Source organism: Cervus elaphus, chromosome 12, assembly GCF_910594005.1.
Source record: "Cervus elaphus chromosome 12, mCerEla1.1, whole genome shotgun sequence".
Lineage (NCBI taxonomy): Eukaryota > Metazoa > Chordata > Mammalia > Artiodactyla > Cervidae > Cervus > Cervus elaphus.
The window spans coordinates 91745179-91765866 of record NC_057826.1 but is presented as its reverse complement, the minus strand read 5'-3'; the positions used below and the strand labels follow the sequence as shown (position 1 = coordinate 91765866).

The following is a 20688-nucleotide window of genomic DNA, read 5'->3' as shown; positions in this document are numbered from 1 at the left end:
CGTGTTGGCGGGGGCCCGCAGACGTCCATCCTGCCAGTGCAGACTAGAAAGTCACCCCTCATCCCACAGCGCGGACGACACTGGGAGGCTTCTACGAAGTACCCAAGATTACTGCAGCGAGCTCGGGCCTTTGCTGTTTGCCCTTTAGGAAGGGCGGGGGTGGGGGTGGATAACGCTGGTTCCGCAGGAGTAATTCAAGGTTAAAGGCGGTTTTCGGCTTGCGCAGGCCGCGGAGATCCCACGAGAGTCTTCCAGCCTTTCGAAGATTACAGCACAGTTTCTACGCGGCGGGCGCACCTCGGGCGGCGGGCCGGGGCGGGGCCCCCAGCGCACGGCCCGCGGGGCCGGGGGGCCGGGCCCGGGGCTCCAGGTCTCGGAACCGCGGGGCGGAGCAGTGCGTTCCGGCCCCGGGGCGTGGCCCGCGCAGGTGCGGCGAGAGGCTGGAGTTTCACTGAAACTTATCCGGTTCTTGGGAGGCGTGCGCGCAGGCTCCAATCAGGGGCAGGCGGGAGGGTGGCTTCCTACCTGAGCAGATCGGCGAGGGGAACTCTTGAGTTTCGGGGCTGTGGCGGCGGCGGGCTCCCCGTCCGCCCGGCGTCGGCGCTGCTGGAAGGATGCGAAGCCGGAGCGCGGCGTGGCTGCTCGGGGGTGTCCTCCTGCTGGCGGCCTCTGCCTCCTGCAACCGCACCGTCCCAGGTGAGAGGCTCGGCCGGGAGGGGTCGTGCTGCTCGGGAGCGGGGGTCGCGGGCGCCGTGGGTGGGAGGCGGCCGCCGGGTGGATGCGCGAAGGGTGCAGTGCGGCCGCTGCCTCCTCCCGGATCCCGGCGGCTCCGCTTCTGGCTTCAGAGCGGGGGCCTCCGGGGCCCCAGCTGGGACCACCGGCAGGGGCTGAAGCCTGCGGAGGCCAGCGGAAGAGAGCGGGGTGCTCGCGTCTACGGAGGACCCGGGGGGTTGAGTCCCTCGGGTCCCCCCGAGGTTTCTTGGCAAACACTAGTCATTAAGGAGCTTTCGCACACTTTTTTCCTGCCTGGTCCTGCGGGACCCGCGGAGTTAGCGAGTTGATGGCCTCAAAGAGCGGGATGGAGCCCGCGGCCTGGGAACTTTGAGTCGCTTTCTGAGCCTCCTGCAACTTCTGGAGGCCCCTCTTTGGGGTCGGCCCTCGGCATTCAACCTGCCTCCCCGCCCCGCCCCGGGGCCGGCAGCTCCTCTGGGACGGCTCGTGGCCGGAGTCGGGAAGCCAGGGCCGGGCCCCGTTGGGTTCTTCGGGTGCCAGGCGCTCACTCCGGGTTGTAGGCCAGTAGAACAGGTGAACGAACGGAACTTCTTGAATCCTGCTTTACATTCGAGCAGGTGACCTCTGGGCCCCGGGTTTCCCGGCCCTTCGGTGCCACACTGGCCGCCACCAGGCCCGTAGGCCCGAGGCTGCCCGCGCCGGGCACGGAAGGACCTGGGAGCCTCCCTGGGGCCGCGCAGGTACCAGCTTGGGCGCCGCAGCCGGTGCCCGGGTGAGTTCGGACTTGCCAGGCGGGAGGGGCCGTCTCCCGGGCCGAGCTGCCCTCCCGGGCGTGGGCGCTCTCAGGCCGCGTGTCGCCTTAAGTTCAGTCCAGTCGCTCAGCCGTGTCCGACTCTTGGCGACCCCGTGGACTGCCGCACGCCGGGCTTGCCTGTCCGCCAACCCCCGGAGCCTACCCAAACTCATTCTGTGTTGCTAACGGATGGGGAGCCTTAAAAGGGAAGCTTTTGTTTCCCTGCGAAATTTGTAGACCTGTTGTTAAGGCAGCTTCTCACTTTTATCCTCTTCATGAAGACACTGTGAAAGAGCAAGTCACTGTGAGTGTGAATCAGAAGAATGTGATTCTTTTCCTTCTGCAGTTACAGAAAAGGGTATTATTATGGTGGATACTTGAAAAACCACACCCCTGGTACGCATTTTATTGTCAGCATTAGAATAAAGATGTTTATTTCCTGTAAGTACTGAAACTGTGATGACTGCATGTCCCTTTACTGTTCTGTTTTAAACTTAGAAACTTAAAATTTAGGAGCAAGGCTTAGTATGTGCAGACATCTATAAAATGTGAGGATGTGGATTCCTCTATTTTATGATTCAGAGGGTTCCTATAGGGAGCTTGCCTGAGTGTGGCTTGTTCTTGTTTACAAAGTGAGGGGCAGGAGCTGGGGGGATTTCTCAAGTATAAGGCGGACTTCATTGAACAACAACGACAAAGAGCAAGTTACTTGTTAAACAGGACTATTCAATATTGCACTTTTTTCCCCTTCCACATACTCTTACTCCTTTGCAGGGTAACTTTGCTAAAGGGTCAGGTCAGTTCTACTTCGGGTAGATGGAGCTTCCCCCACAACTTGAAACTAAGTTGGTTTTGGTAAGAAGCGTGGCATCACCAGTGTTTCTGACCCTCAGCAGCTGTCTTTGCTCACCCCCTTCAGTCTGGCCCCCAGGTATCCCGTTCAGTTTGCAGCAGGACGCATCCTAGACTTTTCTTCCCAAAGGTTTTCCCCCAGAAGACTGCCTTATGGAAGGGAACTCAGCCTAGAGAGTAACCTTATCATTTCACAGATAGGGGCCACAGAATTGAGGGGGACAGGCAAGGAGAACTCTCCATCATACCCCTGCCTTCTTTCCTATCACGAGATAGTGATGTGTGTTAGTGGCTTGACCCTTTGTGACCCCAGGGACTGTAGCCCGCCAGGCTCCTCTGTCCATGGAATTCTCCATGCAAGAATACTGGAGAGGGTAGCCATTCCCTTTTCCAGAGGATCTCTCAGACCCAGGGATAGAACCTGGGTCTCTTGCATTGCAGGTGGATTCTTTACCATCTGAGTGATGGATGGTTATTTCTGTAAATAGTTTTCTCTCTCCCCCAACTGGATCACATACTTCAGGAGGCCAGGGACCCTTAATGGCACCTCCATCACAACGGCCCAACACATCTCTTTCCCTAAAGGACGTCAGAAAATAGTGAATGAAAAATGAAGAAAGGGACTGGCCCAGAGTTACCTGGCAGTTGATGGCAGTTTGGCATTTAAGTTGGCTTTTTTCAGGTACTTAACTTACTACCGTGTCACAAGCCTGAGAAGTCCTCTGTAATGCAGTCATTCCATTTTTCTTTTGGACATTGAAACTTGTGTTCTCTTTGTAATTGGTCATTAATGATCCAAGCCGTATGTGATTACTGTAAAGGAAAAATAAGTCCAAAAAGGAGGTGGCATTAATTAAATCACCCTCATTACCCAAAGCATTGCTAACATTTTGGTTTCTAGCCTTTCTCATGCTTTCATACATCCATGCACAAAATATGTATTCATAAATAGAGAAAAAATTTTTGTACAACTATGTGTTTATATAAACATCAGTCAGTTGTCATTGCTCAGTCGCTAGGCTAGGCCTGACTCTTTGTGACCCCATGGACTGCAGCATGCCAGGCTCCTCTGTCCTCCAATATCTCTTGGAGTTTGTCCGAATTCATGTCCATTGAGTTGGTGATGTCATCTAACCGTCTCATCCTCTGCTGTCCCCTTCTCCTTTTGCCTTCAGTCTTTCCCAGCATCAGGGTCTTTTCCAACGAGTAAAAGTAAACATCAATAGTGAATAAACATCAATGACCAAACATCAGTAGCATGTTAGTAAATATAAAACATTTTTAATGAATCTAAAATGTTACCAGTGGATGTATAATAATTTTTAACTGGTCCTCTGTTGATAGACCCATGGGCTACTTTCCATGTTTTGTAATAAGTGAGGACACTGCAACGAACGTGAAGATGGGACCTTAAATTTGTGTTTGGTCACCTGCCTGACCTTGTAGTTACTAATTAATTTTGATAGGTGATGTTTTAGTGAAGTGTGTGTTTGACTTTCTTACGGTTTTATTAGCTGGGCAAATGTTGAGAGGAAAACAGTTCATCCTGAAAAAACACAAGAAATTTGACTAAAGTGTCCCTAGAGAGGGTACCAAGAAATGGAAGCTTTTCTTTTTTGATCTGTGCTCCCAAAGTTCAGAGCAAAAGAATATTTGGGGGTGAGGAGGATAATAGGGGAAAGAACACAAGAGGAGAGTTTAAACAAATAAAGTAGCTGCTCTATACTTGCTTATGTTGGGAAGGTGGGCCACAGGAGGAAGCTTAATATAACAAAGAATAGGTAATGTTTTTAAAGTTAAAAGTGCAAATCAAAAAGGTTAAAAGTGAAACATCCCCGTTCTCTCCCTTCTTCACTCACAACAGACTTCTTTATGCAGAAATACATGTATTGTATAACAGTAGAAGAATCACACTGTACATGCTGTCCTACAGTTTTTTTTAACCTATACGATCTAGTCATGGTCAATATAGGAAAATCTGTCCATACCTTTGTAGGGGGAACGTTATTCATTGTGTAAATTCCATAAATTATTGAACTCGCCTTTTTTGGTTTTTTGATGGACATTGAAACTATCGTTTTTGTTTTACCATGGTAAATAATATTCTAGTAAATATTCTTGTACATACACTATTTTTGTTTACTTTAGCTAGTATACATGCAGAACAAATTCCTAGCAGTAAATCAGTGGGTCATAGGGCAAGCACACTTAAAATTTTTGATATTTTGCCAAATTGCCCTTCAAATAGATTACACCAGTTTACACGCCTTTGAAAAAGCAATCCAAATGACTTAGAAGGGTATAAAGGTAAAAAAAATAAAGTTCTCCCCCCACCACCCATTTTACTCTAGAGATGGCCAGAGTTTATGGTGTAGTGGGTGTTTTCCTAGACTTCAGATTTGTTGACAAATTGTAATATTGTTATATAGTTGGAAGCATATTATTCCGCCAGTGGCTTTTTCAGTTGACACTATATTGTGACTGTCATTGCGCTTCAGTGTTGATTAAGTATCTTCACCCTGTAAAATAGAAATGATGTTGTCTGGTTTACGGATGGGTTACAGAGTTAGAAGCTGGGATGGCGTCCGCTCTAGACAAGTTCTGTGAACTGAGGACACTGTCTGAGGTGGAAGCCCATGCCCTGTGCCGGAAGGGCTTCAGGGGACTTTGGGCAGCAGCTTGACGTTCAGCAGTGTTGGTGTGAGTAGTTCTGGCGTTGCTCGGTCATACCAAGTGGCATGCTGGTTGTGTGCTCTGCCACTGGTTCGATGAACACAGCTAATATGAATGGTATTCTAGAGTGCAGTCAGTCAGGGTTCTAAGTGCGAATATTCTCAGGAAATCTTTCTTTCTCACTCTTTGAATCCTTCCCTACCTTTTTGTAGTATTTCTGGCTCCTTCCCCACCCCCCTTTATTTTAGTATCCTAATATAAAATAGATGTTTATCTCTCTGCATGAACTTTTGTGACCTGGTGTATGTTTGTTTTTATGGAAAATTCTAGACACATGAGGGTAGAATGTTCCAGGGAATCCCTGGTACCCCTCAGTCAGCTTTAGTAATGACACCTCAGCCTTCCATCAGGTGTCATTCTTTAACAGGTTTATTAAGATGTAACTTGCAAACCATACAGTTCACCTAGTCAAAGTCTACAATTCAATGCCTTTTAGACTATTCACAGATAATCTATCCATGACCACAATCAACTTTAGAATATTTTTTTATCCTATAAGAACACTCCAGCCTATTCCTTAGCCATCATCCCCCCAGTTTGCCCCATTCCCCAGCTCCTGGCAACCAGTAATCTGTTTTTTTTGTCTGTAAATTTGCCTATTCAGGACATTATTATAAATGGACTCCTATAATACATGCTCCTGAGGCTTCTTTCAAAAGCATAATCTTTTCAAGCTTCACCTGTAGCATGTATCAGTACTTCGTTTCCTTTTATTGCTAAATCATGTTCCGTTGTAGGCATAGACCGCATTTTGTTTACCCATTCATCAGGTGATGGACATCTGGGTTATTTCTCCTTTGGAGCTCTAATGAATACTGCTGTCCTGAGCATTGCTGTACCTGTTTCTGTGTTTTCCTGGGTGTACACATAGGAGTAGGAATCGCTGGGTTGTATGGCACTTCTGTGGTGAACCGTTTGAGGAACTGCCAGGTGGTTTTGCACAGTGACTGTACCACTTTACCTTCCCATCAGCCGTGTCTTAGGTAGAAAAGGAAAAAATGATGACAACACATACAGATTATCAGATAAGGTTGTGAGTAGATTGAGCATCCTCCCTGGTATGAACATGCCATGGTGAAGGGCTGCTCTTCCCCAGAAGTAAAGTCAGGTCCTTCTGTGTCCTTACACTGTCCCTCACTTTGTTCTGCGGGTCGATGAATACTTAGTTGGGGCAGGATGTAGGCTGGCTATGCCATTCATTCGTGATTTCTAAAGTTTAATTCATAATTTGGGGATGAGAGTGGAAGTTGTTAAAGCTTAGCATATTACTTGCTTAAATGTCAGAATACACATTTGTCTGAACAGAAATCGTGCACCCAGCTGCCTGGTGACCTTGAGGTCAGCAGGCTTGCTGCCCGCTCTTCGGCATGGGCAGGTCTCTAGGAAGCCTTAGAGAAGCGGGAGGTCTCTGCTCTGGCTGAGGCTGTCCTTGTGTCTAGAGAAGCAGTGTCTCTGAGCTCCTGGGAACCTCTCTTTATTGGACCTTGGGCTAAGGAGTGATGGGCCAGGCTGAGTTGTCTTGCAGCACAAATGAGGTAGATGGCCATTATGAGAACAGTCGGAGACTAATGAGTGTGGACAGTTTGTAAAACTAAATGATATACTGTCAGTTTTTTCCAGGATTCATAGAAATCATTGTCATGTTGTACACATACTTCAGAACCCTCCCATTAAAAAAAAATACCCATTGTAAAAGTAAACACACCACATGCACACAACCACACACACACACACACACACACACACACAGCAGGGGGACTTCTCTAGTGGTCCAAAAGTTCAGATTTCATCTTTCAATGCAGGGGGTGCAGCTTTGATCCCTGGTCAGGGAGCGAAGATCCCATGTGCCACATGGCCAAAAATCCGAAACATAAAATAGAAGCAGTATTATAACAAATTCCACAAAGACTTAAAAAATAGAAAATTAGGATTTAAAAAAATAACAACAACAAAAATAACACAGCAGGCACACGAATCCAGACCAGAGAAATCCCAGTGATCCCACCACCCATCACAAGCCCCGGAAGCACTGTGTGCCCTCCTCCTGCCCACCTTCTTTCTCTGCCTTCACACAGCGCAGGAAGCTTCCTTCATCTACCCTGCCCTGGAGAAAGGCAGGCTCGCCAGCACACGGTCTTCTCGGGCTTCCGCCCGTTCTTGCCCAGTCCGTTTCACTGCTGCTTTTTCTCCTCAGCTGCTGTCTTGCTTTCCTCCTCTTCCCGAGCTTTCAGGTGATAACTGACGTGCTGGGCACCATCTTGCCCGTGACCTTCCCACCAGCCGGTCTTTCTCTGAAGTGCTTGTATTTGGACAAACCGGCATCTCTGTGGAAACTCTGATTGCTGTAATGACTCTTGTCCGCCTTGCCTTTCTTGCGCAGGAAACAAGAGATTGTCTAAAGGAAGAAGCCTCATCGGCAGCGTGGCTGACTCACCTGTGGTCAGTGGCAGAGGAGTGACGGTGAAACCAGGCTTTTCCGTGGATGAGTTTTCTACCTCCGTCCTCACTGGAAAGCTGACCACTGTCTTTCTTCCAGTTGTCTACACGATCGTATTCGTGGTTGGTTTGCCAAGCAATGGCATGGCCCTGTGGGTCTTTCTTTTCCGAACAAAGAAGAAGCACCCCGCTGTGATTTACATGGCCAACCTGGCCTTGGCCGACCTCCTCTCGGTTACCTGGTTCCCCTTGAAGATCGCGTATCACATCCATGGCAACAACTGGACTTACGGGGAGTCTCTTTGCAAGGTGCTTATTGGCTTTTTCTACGGCAACATGTACTGCTCTATCCTCTTCATGACCTGCCTCAGCGTGCAGAGATACTGGGTCATCGTGAACCCCATGGTGCACCCCAAGAAGCAGGCAAACATTGCCATCGGCGTCTCCCTGGGAATATGGCTGCTCATTCTGCTGCTTACCATCCCCTTGTACGTCGTGAAGCAGACCGCCTACATCCCGGCCCTTAACATCACGACCTGCCACGATGTTTTGCCAGAGGAGGTGCTGGTGGGAGACATGTTCAATTACTTCCTCTCTCTGGCCATCGGAGTCTTCCTGTTCCCAGCCTTCCTCACGGCCTCGGCCTATGTGCTCATGATCCGGACCCTCCAGTCTTCTGCCATGGATGAGAGCTCGGGAAAGAAGAGGCGGAGGGCCATCAAGCTCATTGTCACCGTGCTGGCCATGTACCTGATCTGCTTCACCCCCAGTAACCTTCTGCTCGTGGTGCACTACTTCCTGATCAAGACCTGGGGCCAGAGTCACGTCTACGCCCTGTACATCGTCGCCCTCTGTCTCTCCACCCTCAACAGCTGCATCGACCCCTTTGTCTATTACTTCATCTCACAGGACTTCAGGGATCATGCCAAGAATGCGCTTCTCTGCCGGAGCGTCCGTACTGTAAAGCAGATGCAGGTATCCATCTCGTCAAAGAAATTCTCGGGGAAATCCAGCTCTTACTCTTCGAGTTCAACCAGTGTCAAAGGCTCCTACTGAGTGGTCCGGTTCCTCGGTGGAAGTTCTGCTGGAGGCTTTGGAGCCTGCTTACCATTCCGGAGATGCTTCTGTTGTTTCCTAACCAAGTAGGTTTCACCACATACCATGCATATGCAGCACCTCTCAGGGTGGCTGGAAGCTTCCCTGTTTGCATGAGGAAAGTCCCCCCAATTCACGTGGAATGTCAGTTTCAGAATTCCTCTACTCAGGGGCTCCCAGAAATGGAACTGATCAAAGCAGACTTTTCAGACGGTGCAGAAAAGACAGAAGCCCCATGAAGTGCAAAGACTAGTCTTGGCGTGAAGGCTTAAGTTTTTAGCTGCAGCTACGTTTCTTTTACATCTGGGGTCGGCCCAGATGTATTAGGGCTTCAGGGCCCTCAGAGATGATCAGTACAGTTGACTGGCTATACAGATGGGGAAACTAAAGAGGTGGGGGAGCTGCCGCAAGTCAGGTTTCCAACCAACGGCAACAAGTTTGAAGGGTGGGGTTCTTGTACCACTTCATCAAAATCATTGTGCATCTTGTTTGAAAATGTAGATTTATCGTACTCAGGAATCAGAGCTCAGAGTCTGGGGCAGGGCCCAGGAACCTGCATTTTAACAAGTCTTTCTTACACTCCAGTGTTTGGGAACCTTTGGTCTGGGTACTGCTTCCACTTGACAAGGAGCCATGGCAATTTTTGAAAAATGAACCAAAACAGAACGTTTTGTATCTCTTTCCCGTCCAGCTCAGAACAAAGTCTGTTCATTGACTCATTGGGACTTCCAATCATTTCTTTATTAATGCTTTGAGCTTTTGTATGTATCGTTATCACTTCAAGGAAAATACGACGAGCATTTTAAATGTGGAAAAGCTAATTTTGTGTCTTTACTGACTTCAGTGAAATCTTCAGGTTGTCTGAATAGTAGATTTTTTCACAACTAAGAATAGTGTTTACCACCTAGTATTTTTAGAAATTATTGGACTATTTATTGTCAGTTTTGTTGACTTTTTATCAAATATGAAATGATAAAGCCGTCTCTTGAGTTTGAACCACATCTGTTTGGAAGAGAACACTAAAATAGAGATGATTTGCAATGTATTTTAAAAGGTACTTGACTCCAAGCTGACTTTATGCAACTGTTGTATTTGTGACCTTTTAAAATAATTATTTTACTGTATGATTGATTTATAAATAACACATGACTTTTATTTTTTACTGCTTATCTCTGAATTGTGTGGTTTTTGCTTTCATTTTTGTTTTCAATGAACGGAGAGTAGGGAAATAAAGGCATCACTCTTCTAAGAAGAAATGAAAGTGATTCTCACATCTTATTCTTTATGTAAAGAGGGTCATATTGTACACATTGCTCTGTAATAATTATTTTTCTTTTAACTACATTTTAGAATTCTTCACATGTCTGCATCTATGGATTGACCTCCATTTTTAAAGGATACAAGCTACTTAATATTTTGGGTATATTGTGAGGTTTTAGTCATGTGGTCATTTCCATACTTATGGCTCCTGGAGTTGTTTCTCTCTCCCTCTCTTTTTTTCTCTGTTAAAACAGTGCCACACTGAACATCCGTATGTAGGCGTCTTTGTGAGTATTTCTGTAGGATGAGGGCTTCTTGATGGCTCAGCTGGTAAAGAATCTGCCTGTGGTGTGGGAGACCTGGGTTCGATCCCTGGGTTGGGAAGATCCCCTGGAGAAGGGAACAGCTACCCACTCCAGTATTCTGGCCTGGAGAATCCCATGGACTGTATAGTCCATGGTGTCGCAAAGAGTCGGATACGACTGACCGACTTTCACTTTCATTGTAGGATGAGTTCCAGAAAGTAGAATGGCCAGGTCAGAAGTTGGGTGCTCATTTTAAATTTTGGTAACACTTGCCAAATGGCCTTCAGTAGTGTATACTTCTACCAAAAAGTGTGTTTGCACTTATTTCCAGAAATGCTCATCCATCAGTCTTTTGAAATGTTTGGAAAACATCTGTTGCATTAGTTCGTATTGAGGCAGCAGGGCTCCCGCCAGGCAAGGTTGAATTCTGACTCCGTCATGTCTTTGTTTTGGTTTCCTGAGGAAGATGCTTCTCTGTGCCTCAGTTTCTTGTTTGTAAAATGCAGGTTAGGATGAAACGTTTGGCACGTCCTCATAAGTTTAATGTAGCATTATTACTGTTCGTCTCTGACGACAGATGTGATCTCATTTCTGGTCTGCCGCCTTTCGCTTCTTGGCCAGATGCACCCTGCCTTCCTTGCCGGCTCAGCTCTCCGTCTCATGGCAGGCTTCCTCATGGTCGGCTTGCTTCCATTTTACAGGTGGGAAAGCAAAAGATGGCCTACCCAGGGTAAAAGCGAGCAGAAACAAATGGCTCACAGGCTGATCCAGTGGAAAGCATTTTTTTGGTCTTTGCTATTTCTTTGTTAGTCATTTTTTTTTGTTTGTTTTGTTTTTTTGGGGGGCGGAGGCTGTTGGGGGATGGGCCGGCCAGCTCCGTTTCTGAGAGACCAATCCTCCCGTCCCCCTGTTAGTCATTTTTATAATACATGCTGATAGTAAAAAAAAAAAAAAACCAAACAATAAAAATATATAAAATGAAAAATGTACTTCTTTGCCACTCCTGTCCATTCTTATCTCACAAAGGGAACTAATGTTTACAATTGTTTATAGAAAATGTATGTACTTTGTATGTATGTTATACTCTTTAAGAATGAATGTGTTTGTGTATGTAAATACATATACGTACATGTATATGCCAACTTCTAAATTAATTCACATGGATCTTCCTCCTTTTGTTCAGTGACGTATTCCGTACCTGAGTGATCATAATTTTAATCCCTACCCTATGGAAGAAGGCTTTTTCTTGGTTCATTTTCACCAAATCTGTGAATCTACATGAAGGAAGTGTACAAGAAATGATCTGGGAAATAGAATCATAAGAGCGTCTGTTTGCTGAATCAAATGCTCCTCCAGCGGAGTTTGTTTCTTTTCCCTTTGAGGCCCTGCTCTGCCTGAATCAGGCCCAGCCAGTGGCGGGGCGGGGCAGGCCAGCTGAGGAACTCTGGCCCTGGGCTCAGAAGCGCCCTGGGCGTGCCTGTCTTCCCTCTGTGTTCCCTATCTTGCTGGGCTGTGGTTTTTCTAAACTATCTGGCAGTTTGAATGCTGCACTACACTGGCTCCAGTGACTAAAGGAGGGCTCTCTGAATTTGAAAGCGAATGTGGGTTTGTGTCCCATTGTGCAGAACACACGCTAAACTGAAGTTGTTTGGGCATTTCTCTCTGTCATTTCAGTTGTTTGCAGCAGGAGTTTCAGAGGTAATTAATTTCCCTGTTACCAAGACTTCCTCAATCCTGGGGCTATAATCTCATCAGTATGCATAGTTTAGGGACTGCAACTTTGTTCCTGTAACTTTCCTCCTCTGGAGATGCTCAAGAGGACTGGAGTTTATCACCGAATCAAAGGTACAGTTTGCTACACTGTTCCCTGGTCTCATCAATTAACACCGTGGGTCTGGGCTGCAGAGTTTGGTTGTTGTCTTAAAAAGCGAAGTTTCTGATTTTACACTAGTCAAAGACATGTGTTTAGTCCACCCCCACTGCTAATTCTGAAGAGGGAAAACCAAACTCAGGGATCAGTCCTCCATTTTACCCAAGCCTTGGAAAGTCACTGAGATGGTTGTTCTGTTTAAATGTAGATCATTGGAGCCCCTCAGGTCACACTCTGGCAATGTCCTTATTGAGGGAGAGTGTGACGAATTCTGTGTTTTGAGTGTGAGCTGCCTTTGCCTCTACCTGTTAGTCAGCCTGTGGAACATTTCCCGGTGTCCGTCTGTACTGATGAGGAGCGAGGCATGACCAGCTACGGTTCACCACCTGCAGAAACTGCAGCCCGAGCCATGGGCTCCACGATCTCTGCTTAAGTCATCACACCCCGAAAGTGTGAGTGGCTCATACATTCATCTCGCAACTGTTTTCTTCTTTTCCTTTATTTGTTTTTAATTAGAGGATTATTACTTTACAATATTGTGATGGCTTTTGCCATACATCAGCGTGAATCAGCCACAAGTATCCTTACGTCTCCCCTCCCTCCCCTCCCACCCCTCCAGGTTGTCACCGAGCACCAGCTTTGCGTCCCACAGTTACTGCAACACTGTTGCCTTATTAAATGCAAATGATTAAACCAGGATCCCAGTTTTAGCAGCATTCTAATTGTAGGATTAATGTTCTCAGTGAAATTAATCATCTTAAACAAAAACCAAAACCAAAACCCAGTGTTTGTGTTACTGGAAAACCTTTGAAGAAGAGACTATTCTAAAGCCAGGCCCTGAGAGTGGGAGAAAATCAAGGAAAACCGAAGGACAAGAAGGCTTAGGAAGGGCCATTACTGTGGCTTCTCTCTTCATATTGTGATGCTTAAACCTTAAAAAAAAGATTATAAAAGTAATAGTGGTTGTTGTAAGTAAATCTGAGAATATCGGAGCGCATACTGAAAAGTGGACATAGTCCCTCCCTGCCCGCCCACGTCAGAGCGTGGCCTCTTTTGAGGTGTTTTCTATGCGTGAATAAATGGAAGTGCCCATATGCTTTTTTTTTTTTAATAGTAAAAGAGGAGTTAACTACCTATGTCTTTTATGCATAACCAATTTCCTCAAAAACTTAGTGGTTTAAAATAACAGCCAACATTCACTGACTTGCGTGGTTTCTGTGAGTCACGACCTGGGAGCCGTTGAGGCAGGTGGTCCTGGCGCGGGGTCTCAGGAGGTTGCAGTCCCCTGAAGGCTTGGCTGGAACTGGAGGATCCCCTTTCCGTGTGGCTTCCTCGCAGGCCTGGCGTGTTGGTGCTGGCTGCTGGCCGGATTCCTGGTTCCTCTCTGCAAGGGCTTGTCCACAGTCCTGCTCAAGTGACATCGTAACGTGAAGGTTGCCTTTCCCCAAAATGAGTGATCCGGAGAAAATGGAGGCGTTGCACTGCCTGTTGGAGCCTGGCCTCCGGTGTCATCCACCGTCATCTCCACCTTACTCTACGGGTCATATATGTAGATAGCTTCAGTTCACTTGGGAGGAGACTACAGACTACGTAAAGGCATAAATACCAGCACTCAAGGATCAGTGGGGGCCGCATTGGAGGCTGGGTACCACACTGTACAAACACATCTTGGATATTGTTTCCTTATCAGCACTTATAGATTGACCTCATTATTTTAAATGGCTCTACCCACTGTATGGATATACTAAAAGGAATCCTCTAGCTTTTAAGTCATTTCCAATTTTTTTTTTTTTGGCTATACTTGTATTGCTATTCAAGCAGTCTTTGGGTAAATATCTTTCTATATCTTTACATACTTGTTCACTCAGTATCCTTCCACTGGGTACTATGTGCCAAGTCATGCTCAAGACACTGAGGGATATTGTGGAGAACAGAATAGACAAGATCCCTGTTCTCACTGAGTTTACTTTCTAATGGGGCAGAGACCAGAAATAAGAAAAATATCTAATAGTAGTAAATTCTAAGAGAGGGTAAATGCTAGGAGTCTTTTGTACTATGGTATCAGGGAAGGTTTCTGCTGCTGCTAAGTCGCTCAGTCGTGTCTGACTCTTAGCGACCCCATGGACCGCAACCCACCAGGCTCCTCCGTCCATGGGATTTTCCAGGCAAGAGTACTGGAGTGGGGTGCCATTGCCTTCTCCGGGGAAAGTTTCTAAGAAAGTGAAATTTAAGTTGCAATATTTAAGGACAAGAAAGCCATCTCTGGGAGGATCCCAAGCAAGGGTCTCATGGGAGTGGGTGAGGGGAAAAAAGTATGAGTGAATAGATGGGTGAGATAGGCAGGTGCTGGGTAGCTGAAGAGGCTTACTTGTAAGGGAATAAGAAGCTTGACTTTCACTCTAGGTGGGATGCCATAGGACTGTTTTACTGGTAGTCACTGGCTGCTACAGGATATAGATTATAGAAGGGCAAGAGGCAAGCAAGAACAATTAGGGAATTCCAGCAATGCAATCAAGAGATGATGCTGTCTTGAATTGGGATGATAGAGATGGAGAGAAGGGTTTGGACTGTTTTGAAGGTAAAGTCAACGGATGTAAGGAAAAGAGAAATCTAGGAATTGAAGATAATACCTAGATTTTTTTTTCTCAGTGGATGATAGTGCAATAATTAGGAGTGAGTAAGTTTGGAGGCTATAAGTCAAGAGTTCTATCTTGGCCATGACATCTTGAGTTTGCGATGCCTGTCAGACATCCAGGGAGAACTGTTGAGTAGAACATTTGGATATCTGAGTTTGGAATTTTCTTTTTAGAGTGATTAGGGCCAGAGATCCAGACTTGAGTCATTGGCCACATCACTAACCCTTTTAAAGTAAAGGACTTAGATATTCTAGACAAGAGAACAGATGAAGAGAAGGGCGCCTGGGACAAAGGCCTTTGGCACTTAAAACTTTCTGGGCAGAAAAGGAGCCAGTAAAAGAGACTTAGAAGGACTGGCCACTGGAGCAGAAAGCAAGCCCAGAGACTGTTTTGGGCATGTCAAGGGCGTAAAGGAGAGGGGTCAATCAGGAAATATTACTAGAGGTCAAGAGAGAGAAGAATAGAGAAGTGACTATTGGATCTTATCAATGGAGAACATTGGTGACCTTGACAAAACCTCTAGTCTTTTCAGAAGGAAAGGTGTTCAAGAGAGAATAAGGAAGTGAATTCAGTGATGACAGACAATCCTGTCCAGCAGGTTTAATTGTGAACGGGAATGGAGGAATCTGGGGCAAAGAGAGGCACTGGGGGTGCCTCTGTTATCTTTAGGATGTGGTAATGGGGGTGATCCAGAAGACAGCAGGGAGATAGTGATGGTGGGAGAGAGAGACTATATTTCTAGAAGTAGAGTTTCTGGGTCAAAAGGTATATGTCATTTTGATCTTGATTAATTGCCCCCTTGAGGTGGTGCACCAGTGTCTATGACCCACACTGTTATAAGCACAATTTTCACAGTCTTAAATATTTACCATCCTAAACGTCATGCATTTTGAGTGTATTGATCATGCAGAGCTATGACCATGTTGGGAGAAATGAAACTGTGTCTTACCCCCTTAATTGACTTTGTTCTTTGGGCATATTCTTCTTCTGCCACTCTTCACCACTCCAGCAGGGCCACTTGAAAGGTGCTGGCCTGGGAGAAACTTGGTCTCATGTCTCTCTGTATTATTTCTGAAAGGAAACCTCAATTCTTCTTCTGAGTGAGTTGCAGAAATCTTCTGTTTGATTTGGAACCTCCTTTGTTCTAGACTAGAAAGTCCTTCATGGTCCTTCTGTAGAGAATAGGAGGGCATGGCTGCAGCTCCTCCAGCTGGTACCTCACAGCTTGGAGTCTGAGCCCCAGGCCCCAGCCAGCTCACCTGCAGATTAGAGATTAATTCTCTGCATCATTGCTCCAGTCTTGGCTCTTGTCTGATTGCCTTACTCCAGTTTCACCATGTAGCCTGGGGTGAATGACTTCAGTTGATACAAGAGTTTAATTAGAGCTTCTTTGTAGCACTGGCTAGCTAGACTTAATAACCTAATCCTGAGAGAGCAGTTTTAGCTAAGTCTTGTGTTCTGAGCTCAGGCACTTGGAGGGCACTTGTATTTTATTGGTGACAGACAAATTTTCGCTCCAACTAAAGACATTTTGTAGATGAGGGATTTTGTTGAAAGTATAGCTGACTTATCAGAATTTATGGTTTTAAAAGAATTGTGGGGCAAGGAGGAAAATGATAATATGTATTCCAATGATATATTTCAATTAATTAAAATGAATTCTTTTTTTTTCCTTTTTAAAAATTTAATAATTATAGAGAATTTTGTGCCCACCCAGTTGAAAGAATTGTATAAGGAAGCTCCAGGCCCATGTATCCACTCAGCCCCAACAACCGTCAATCCTTCAGTTCTACCCCATTCACTTCCCCATCCTGTTTATTCTGAAGCAAACCTCAGAAATCATATTATCTCACTTGTAAATGTTTCAGTGACTCTAAAAGAAAGACTACACCAGGTCCTCGTTGCAGCATGCAGGATCTTTATTTGCAGCATGGGTGATCTAGTTCCCTGACCAGGGATCGAACCTAGGTCCCCTGCACCGGGAGCATTGAGTCAGCCACTGGACCACCGGGGAAGTCCTAACAAGGAATTTCAAAGTCATACCTTAAAAATAAGTAATTTTTAATATCAACTATCCTGTCAGTGTTTAAATTTTTATTCGTCTCAAATGTCATATTGGGGTTTTTAGTTAAAAAATAAAGACTCCAAATAAAGCTCATGCATTGTGATTGATTCATGTCTTTTAAGTCTCTTAACTTTTTTTGTTTTCTTTTTGCAATTTGTTGAAGAAACAGGTTATTTGTTGGGAGATTTTCCCATAGTCTGGATTTTGCTAATTCTAGTCTGCTGATAGTTAATTTTTTAAAAAGGTAATTGTAAATTTAAAAAATTAATTTACGTTACATGTAGCTGTGCTGGGTCCTCCTTGCTGCACATGGGCTCTCTGGTTGCAGCAGGGGGGCCACTCTCTCGTTGGGCTGCGCGGGCTCCTCACTGCAGGGCCTCCTGTCGCGGCCAGGCTCGAGGGCCACGGCTTATTGCCTCACTGCATGTGCGATCTTCCTGGACCAGGGGTCAGATCAGTGTGCCCTGGGCTGCAGGGTGTGTTCTTAACCACGGTCCTGCCAGAGAAGTCCTTCCACTGGCAATTCAAAAGCCCTACGGCAGGAGAGAAAAGGCTCTTTAACCCAAGAACTCTGATTATACATCTGCTCATTTTACACTTTATGGGAAGCGGCAGGAATTCGAAAACCCTAATCACTTTGCTCTTATCGCTCTCTCTTCTGTGTGTGGGTCTGAATGTGCTCTTCTAAGGACGGGGAGAATGCCCCCGGCCCCCTCTAGCTGTGCCTGGAAACTCCCCTCTTGACAGGACCATCATTAACTGACTGCGTGGGCATTTCACATGGACCTTCCGCTCCCACGCGTTCATTCTGGCCTCCCCAGAATGTCCAACATTCCCTAAATCTACAGTTTGGAGCCTCTCATCATCTTTTTTCAGGTGGGCTGGAACAGTTATTTTAGAAAGAGCGATGTTTCAGTTCTCAGCGCCCGCCCTGGAGTGTCTTCTTTCAGGAGCCTCCTGTGTGTGTTGGACTCTTTCCGCCCGTCCGTCTGCCCCGCCCTTTGCTTTGGGTGGTGATTCTCCAGGCCGGGAGCCACCTCGGGTCCAGGGCGGATGCCCACGTTGCCCTGGGCTAGCTGCTGTGAGGCAGAGCCTGAGCGACTCCTGTGTCTGCTTGGGGGTGGTCTTCCGCTGGCGTCTGGAAAGATGCGAGCAGAACTGAGTAAAATCTCCTGAGCAGATCTGGGGAGGCCAAGCCACACCTCGAAGGTTCTTCTGGATCTTTCAGCTTGGACAGGAATACGTAGACACCTGAGTCTCTCCAGGTGAGATGGGAATGAAGCAGGAGGCCAGGATGGTCACAGGAGCCGGAAGGAAACCATCTGTGCAGGACAGGGGGCCCGTCAGAAGCCCAGGGCTCTGAGCCTCTGTCAGCTCCTCCCTCCAGCTCCTGCGTCTCTTGCTCCCCCTCTTTTTCTTCCTCTTGTGATCACAGTAATGAGGATACTTTTCACACAGGAAGCCCCATGGCAACCACCCCGTGACCTTTGCTGTCGTCCCCAACCCCCACCCAGGGACTCTCCTTCCTCAGACGTCTGGTTTCTAACTAGAGTCAGAAACCAGAATAATCTTCTACTTTTTGTTTTTTTAACCCTTAAAGCTGCCTTCCAGGGGGATGAGGTAAGAAGAACGCTCTTATCTTGATTTCAGAGGGGGTGGAGAAGACAAGCTTTCTGCAGAAACCTAATTCTGGAGCCCTGGCTGGGAATCACCTAGGTCTGAGGAAGTCTTTGCGGCTATGGAATCCAGACTCAGGGCAGGGTAGATACGGTGTTTGTTATCAGGGGAGCATGCAGACAGAGCTGCAGTTTATGACCTGGAGCCCATAAATCTCTGAGTCAATGGAATGGGCAGGAGAAACAGATTGAGACAGACCCTGTGAGCACCAGCGCCTCCTGGTGGTGAAGAGCAAGTACTCTGGAGCCGAATGAACCCGGTTCCCATTCACCAGCAAAGACTTTAGGGAAGCTACTGATTTCCCTGTGCTTCAGCTTATTAAGCCATCAAACTGGCCTAATATTTCTTCATACGGTTTTTGAGCATGAAACAAACGAATGCATTTTAATTGCCTAGAATGGTGCTTGGCCAGTGTATGTGCTGACTGCTGTTAACTACTATTGTGAAGTGAAAGTGGCTCAGTCATGTCTGACTTCTTTGTGACCCCATGAACTATACAGTCCATGGAGTTCTCCAGGGTAGAATACTGGAGTGGGTAGCCTTTCCCTTCTCCAGGGGATCTTCCCAACCCAGGGATCGAACCCAGGTCTCATGCATTACACGTGGACTCTTTACCAGCTGAGCTGCAAGGGAAGCCCAACTACTATTAACTATTACTATTATTAACTAAAACTATTATTTTCTTTTAATCTAGTTCTTGTGCAGGGACAGAGGAAAGCATGAGGTGACGAGGGAGCACTAGGAGGTCTCTGATATTCTGGGGAGCTTTGGGGTGTCAGGGAGGCTTCCTGGGAGGACCAGTGCCTGAGCTGAGTATCTGAGTGTCCCTGGAGCAGCGTGTTTTGTGGGGCAGCGGGGGCTGGTGAGACGCGGAGCTGGGACTTCCCCAGGAGACGGCGGGGACCCTCCCTGAGGTTAAGGGAGGCAGAGGGCCAGGCGTGCATCCCGGCAGCTTGCAGAGGCTGAGCCTGAAGAAAAGCAGAGAGGGTGCAGGAGGTGAGCCTAGTCTCTTAGAGTAATTCAGGCCAGAAATGGCCAGGGTCTGAATCGCCATGCTAGGGTCAGAGAGGAGGGGATAAAGCCTGACCATGATTGAATGAGCAGAGGAGGGGCCAAAAAGAGTGTGACGCTCGGGCTCCTGGCTCAAGCAGTTGGATGAGCAGGGGCATTGCTGCTGGTTGAGACAGCACACAAAGGGGGGGCTGTCTGGACCCTCCAGAGGAGTGGGGGAGTCAGGACGGGAAAGGGGTCAGTTCAGTCTGGTGTGACTGAGGTATTTGATGTGCCAATAGGCTGTCTAAGGGGAGACGTCCTGGGGTCAGTGCATTTATCCTCTTCTCTCTCCCATGTAGGGGCTTCCCCGGGGGCTCAGTGGTAAAGAATCTGACCCAGTGGGTCTGTCCCTGGGTCAGAACAATCCCCTGGAGAAGGAAATGGCAACCGTCTCCTGTATTCCTGCCTGGGAAATCCCATGGAGAGAGGAGCCTGGCAGGACAACCATCCCAGGTAGAATTTAAAGTGATATGCAAGGATACATAAAATAGAGGAAAATGTTAACTAAGTAGAAGCAAAAGAAAGAAAAATTAGAATGGAGTGTAAAACTGAGGAAGTTGATACAAAATATGCAGCAGAAAGCAGAAGTCACAGCTGACTAGAGTCATCTGACCTGTATTGTTTGCATTTGCCTGTGCTTTAATGCTTGTTTATTTTTGGTTGGGCTTTTTGTTTGTTGCTTTTTTGGAGTATAGTCTTAAAATCCAGGCTCCTCAAAAATTAGGATTTCTGGCTTTGTTTTAACCATATTGGAAGTTCTAAGAGCCCTGAGCCGTGTTCTAATCTGGCAACAATTATCTGGATCTGAGGAGCAGTCACTGTTCTTAAGAGGGCATGGGTTCTCCAACTTACCACAGTCCCCACCACTCCCTATTGTCTTCCCAACACTGAGGTAGAGTGTCAGTCCCATTTATCATCATGGACTATCTCTATCAAATGTGAAAAAAAAAATAGATTGAGACTTCTTTTTAAATTCTCACTCTAGTTTGCCTGTTTCACTCTGTAGCTGCCTGGCTGTCAATGAAGGCTGATGCTCATGGTTTACAACAGTTGTGCATTCTGACTGGTGCCTTTGTTGTACCTGCTGTTGAATAGTTTAAACTTGGTTCCTGCTGTAGGGATTTGAGTTTATGACAGGTGGTAAATTCATGTATTTGGCCTAAGTGGCCCACAGACTTGGC

At 46.7% G+C, this 20688-nt stretch overlaps 1 protein-coding gene across 1 annotated transcript; it reads left to right on the top strand.

Moving 5' to 3' along the window:
• Nucleotides 1-254: 254 nt before the first annotated feature.
• Nucleotides 255-11551, top strand: F2RL1 (F2R like trypsin receptor 1). The gene is made up of 3 exons (XM_043920902.1): nucleotides 255-696; nucleotides 7491-11015; nucleotides 11121-11551. Exons 1-2 carry the CDS (start codon nucleotides 615-617, stop codon nucleotides 8600-8602), a joined length of 1194 nt encoding a protein of 397 aa, XP_043776837.1. The 5' UTR covers nucleotides 255-614; the 3' UTR covers nucleotides 8603-11015; nucleotides 11121-11551.
• Nucleotides 11552-20688: the final 9137 nt, after the last annotated feature.

Excerpts from the sequence above, each read along its gene's own strand:
- F2RL1 (XM_043920902.1), top strand. The coding sequence starts at position 615 with ATGCGAAGCCGGAGCGCGGCGTGGCTGCTCGGGGGTGTCCTCCTGCTG. Across the intron at positions 697-7,490 it reads CTGCAACCGCACCGTCCCAG|GAAACAAGAGATTGTCTAAA; the intron begins GTGAGAGGCTCG and ends TTTCTTGCGCAG.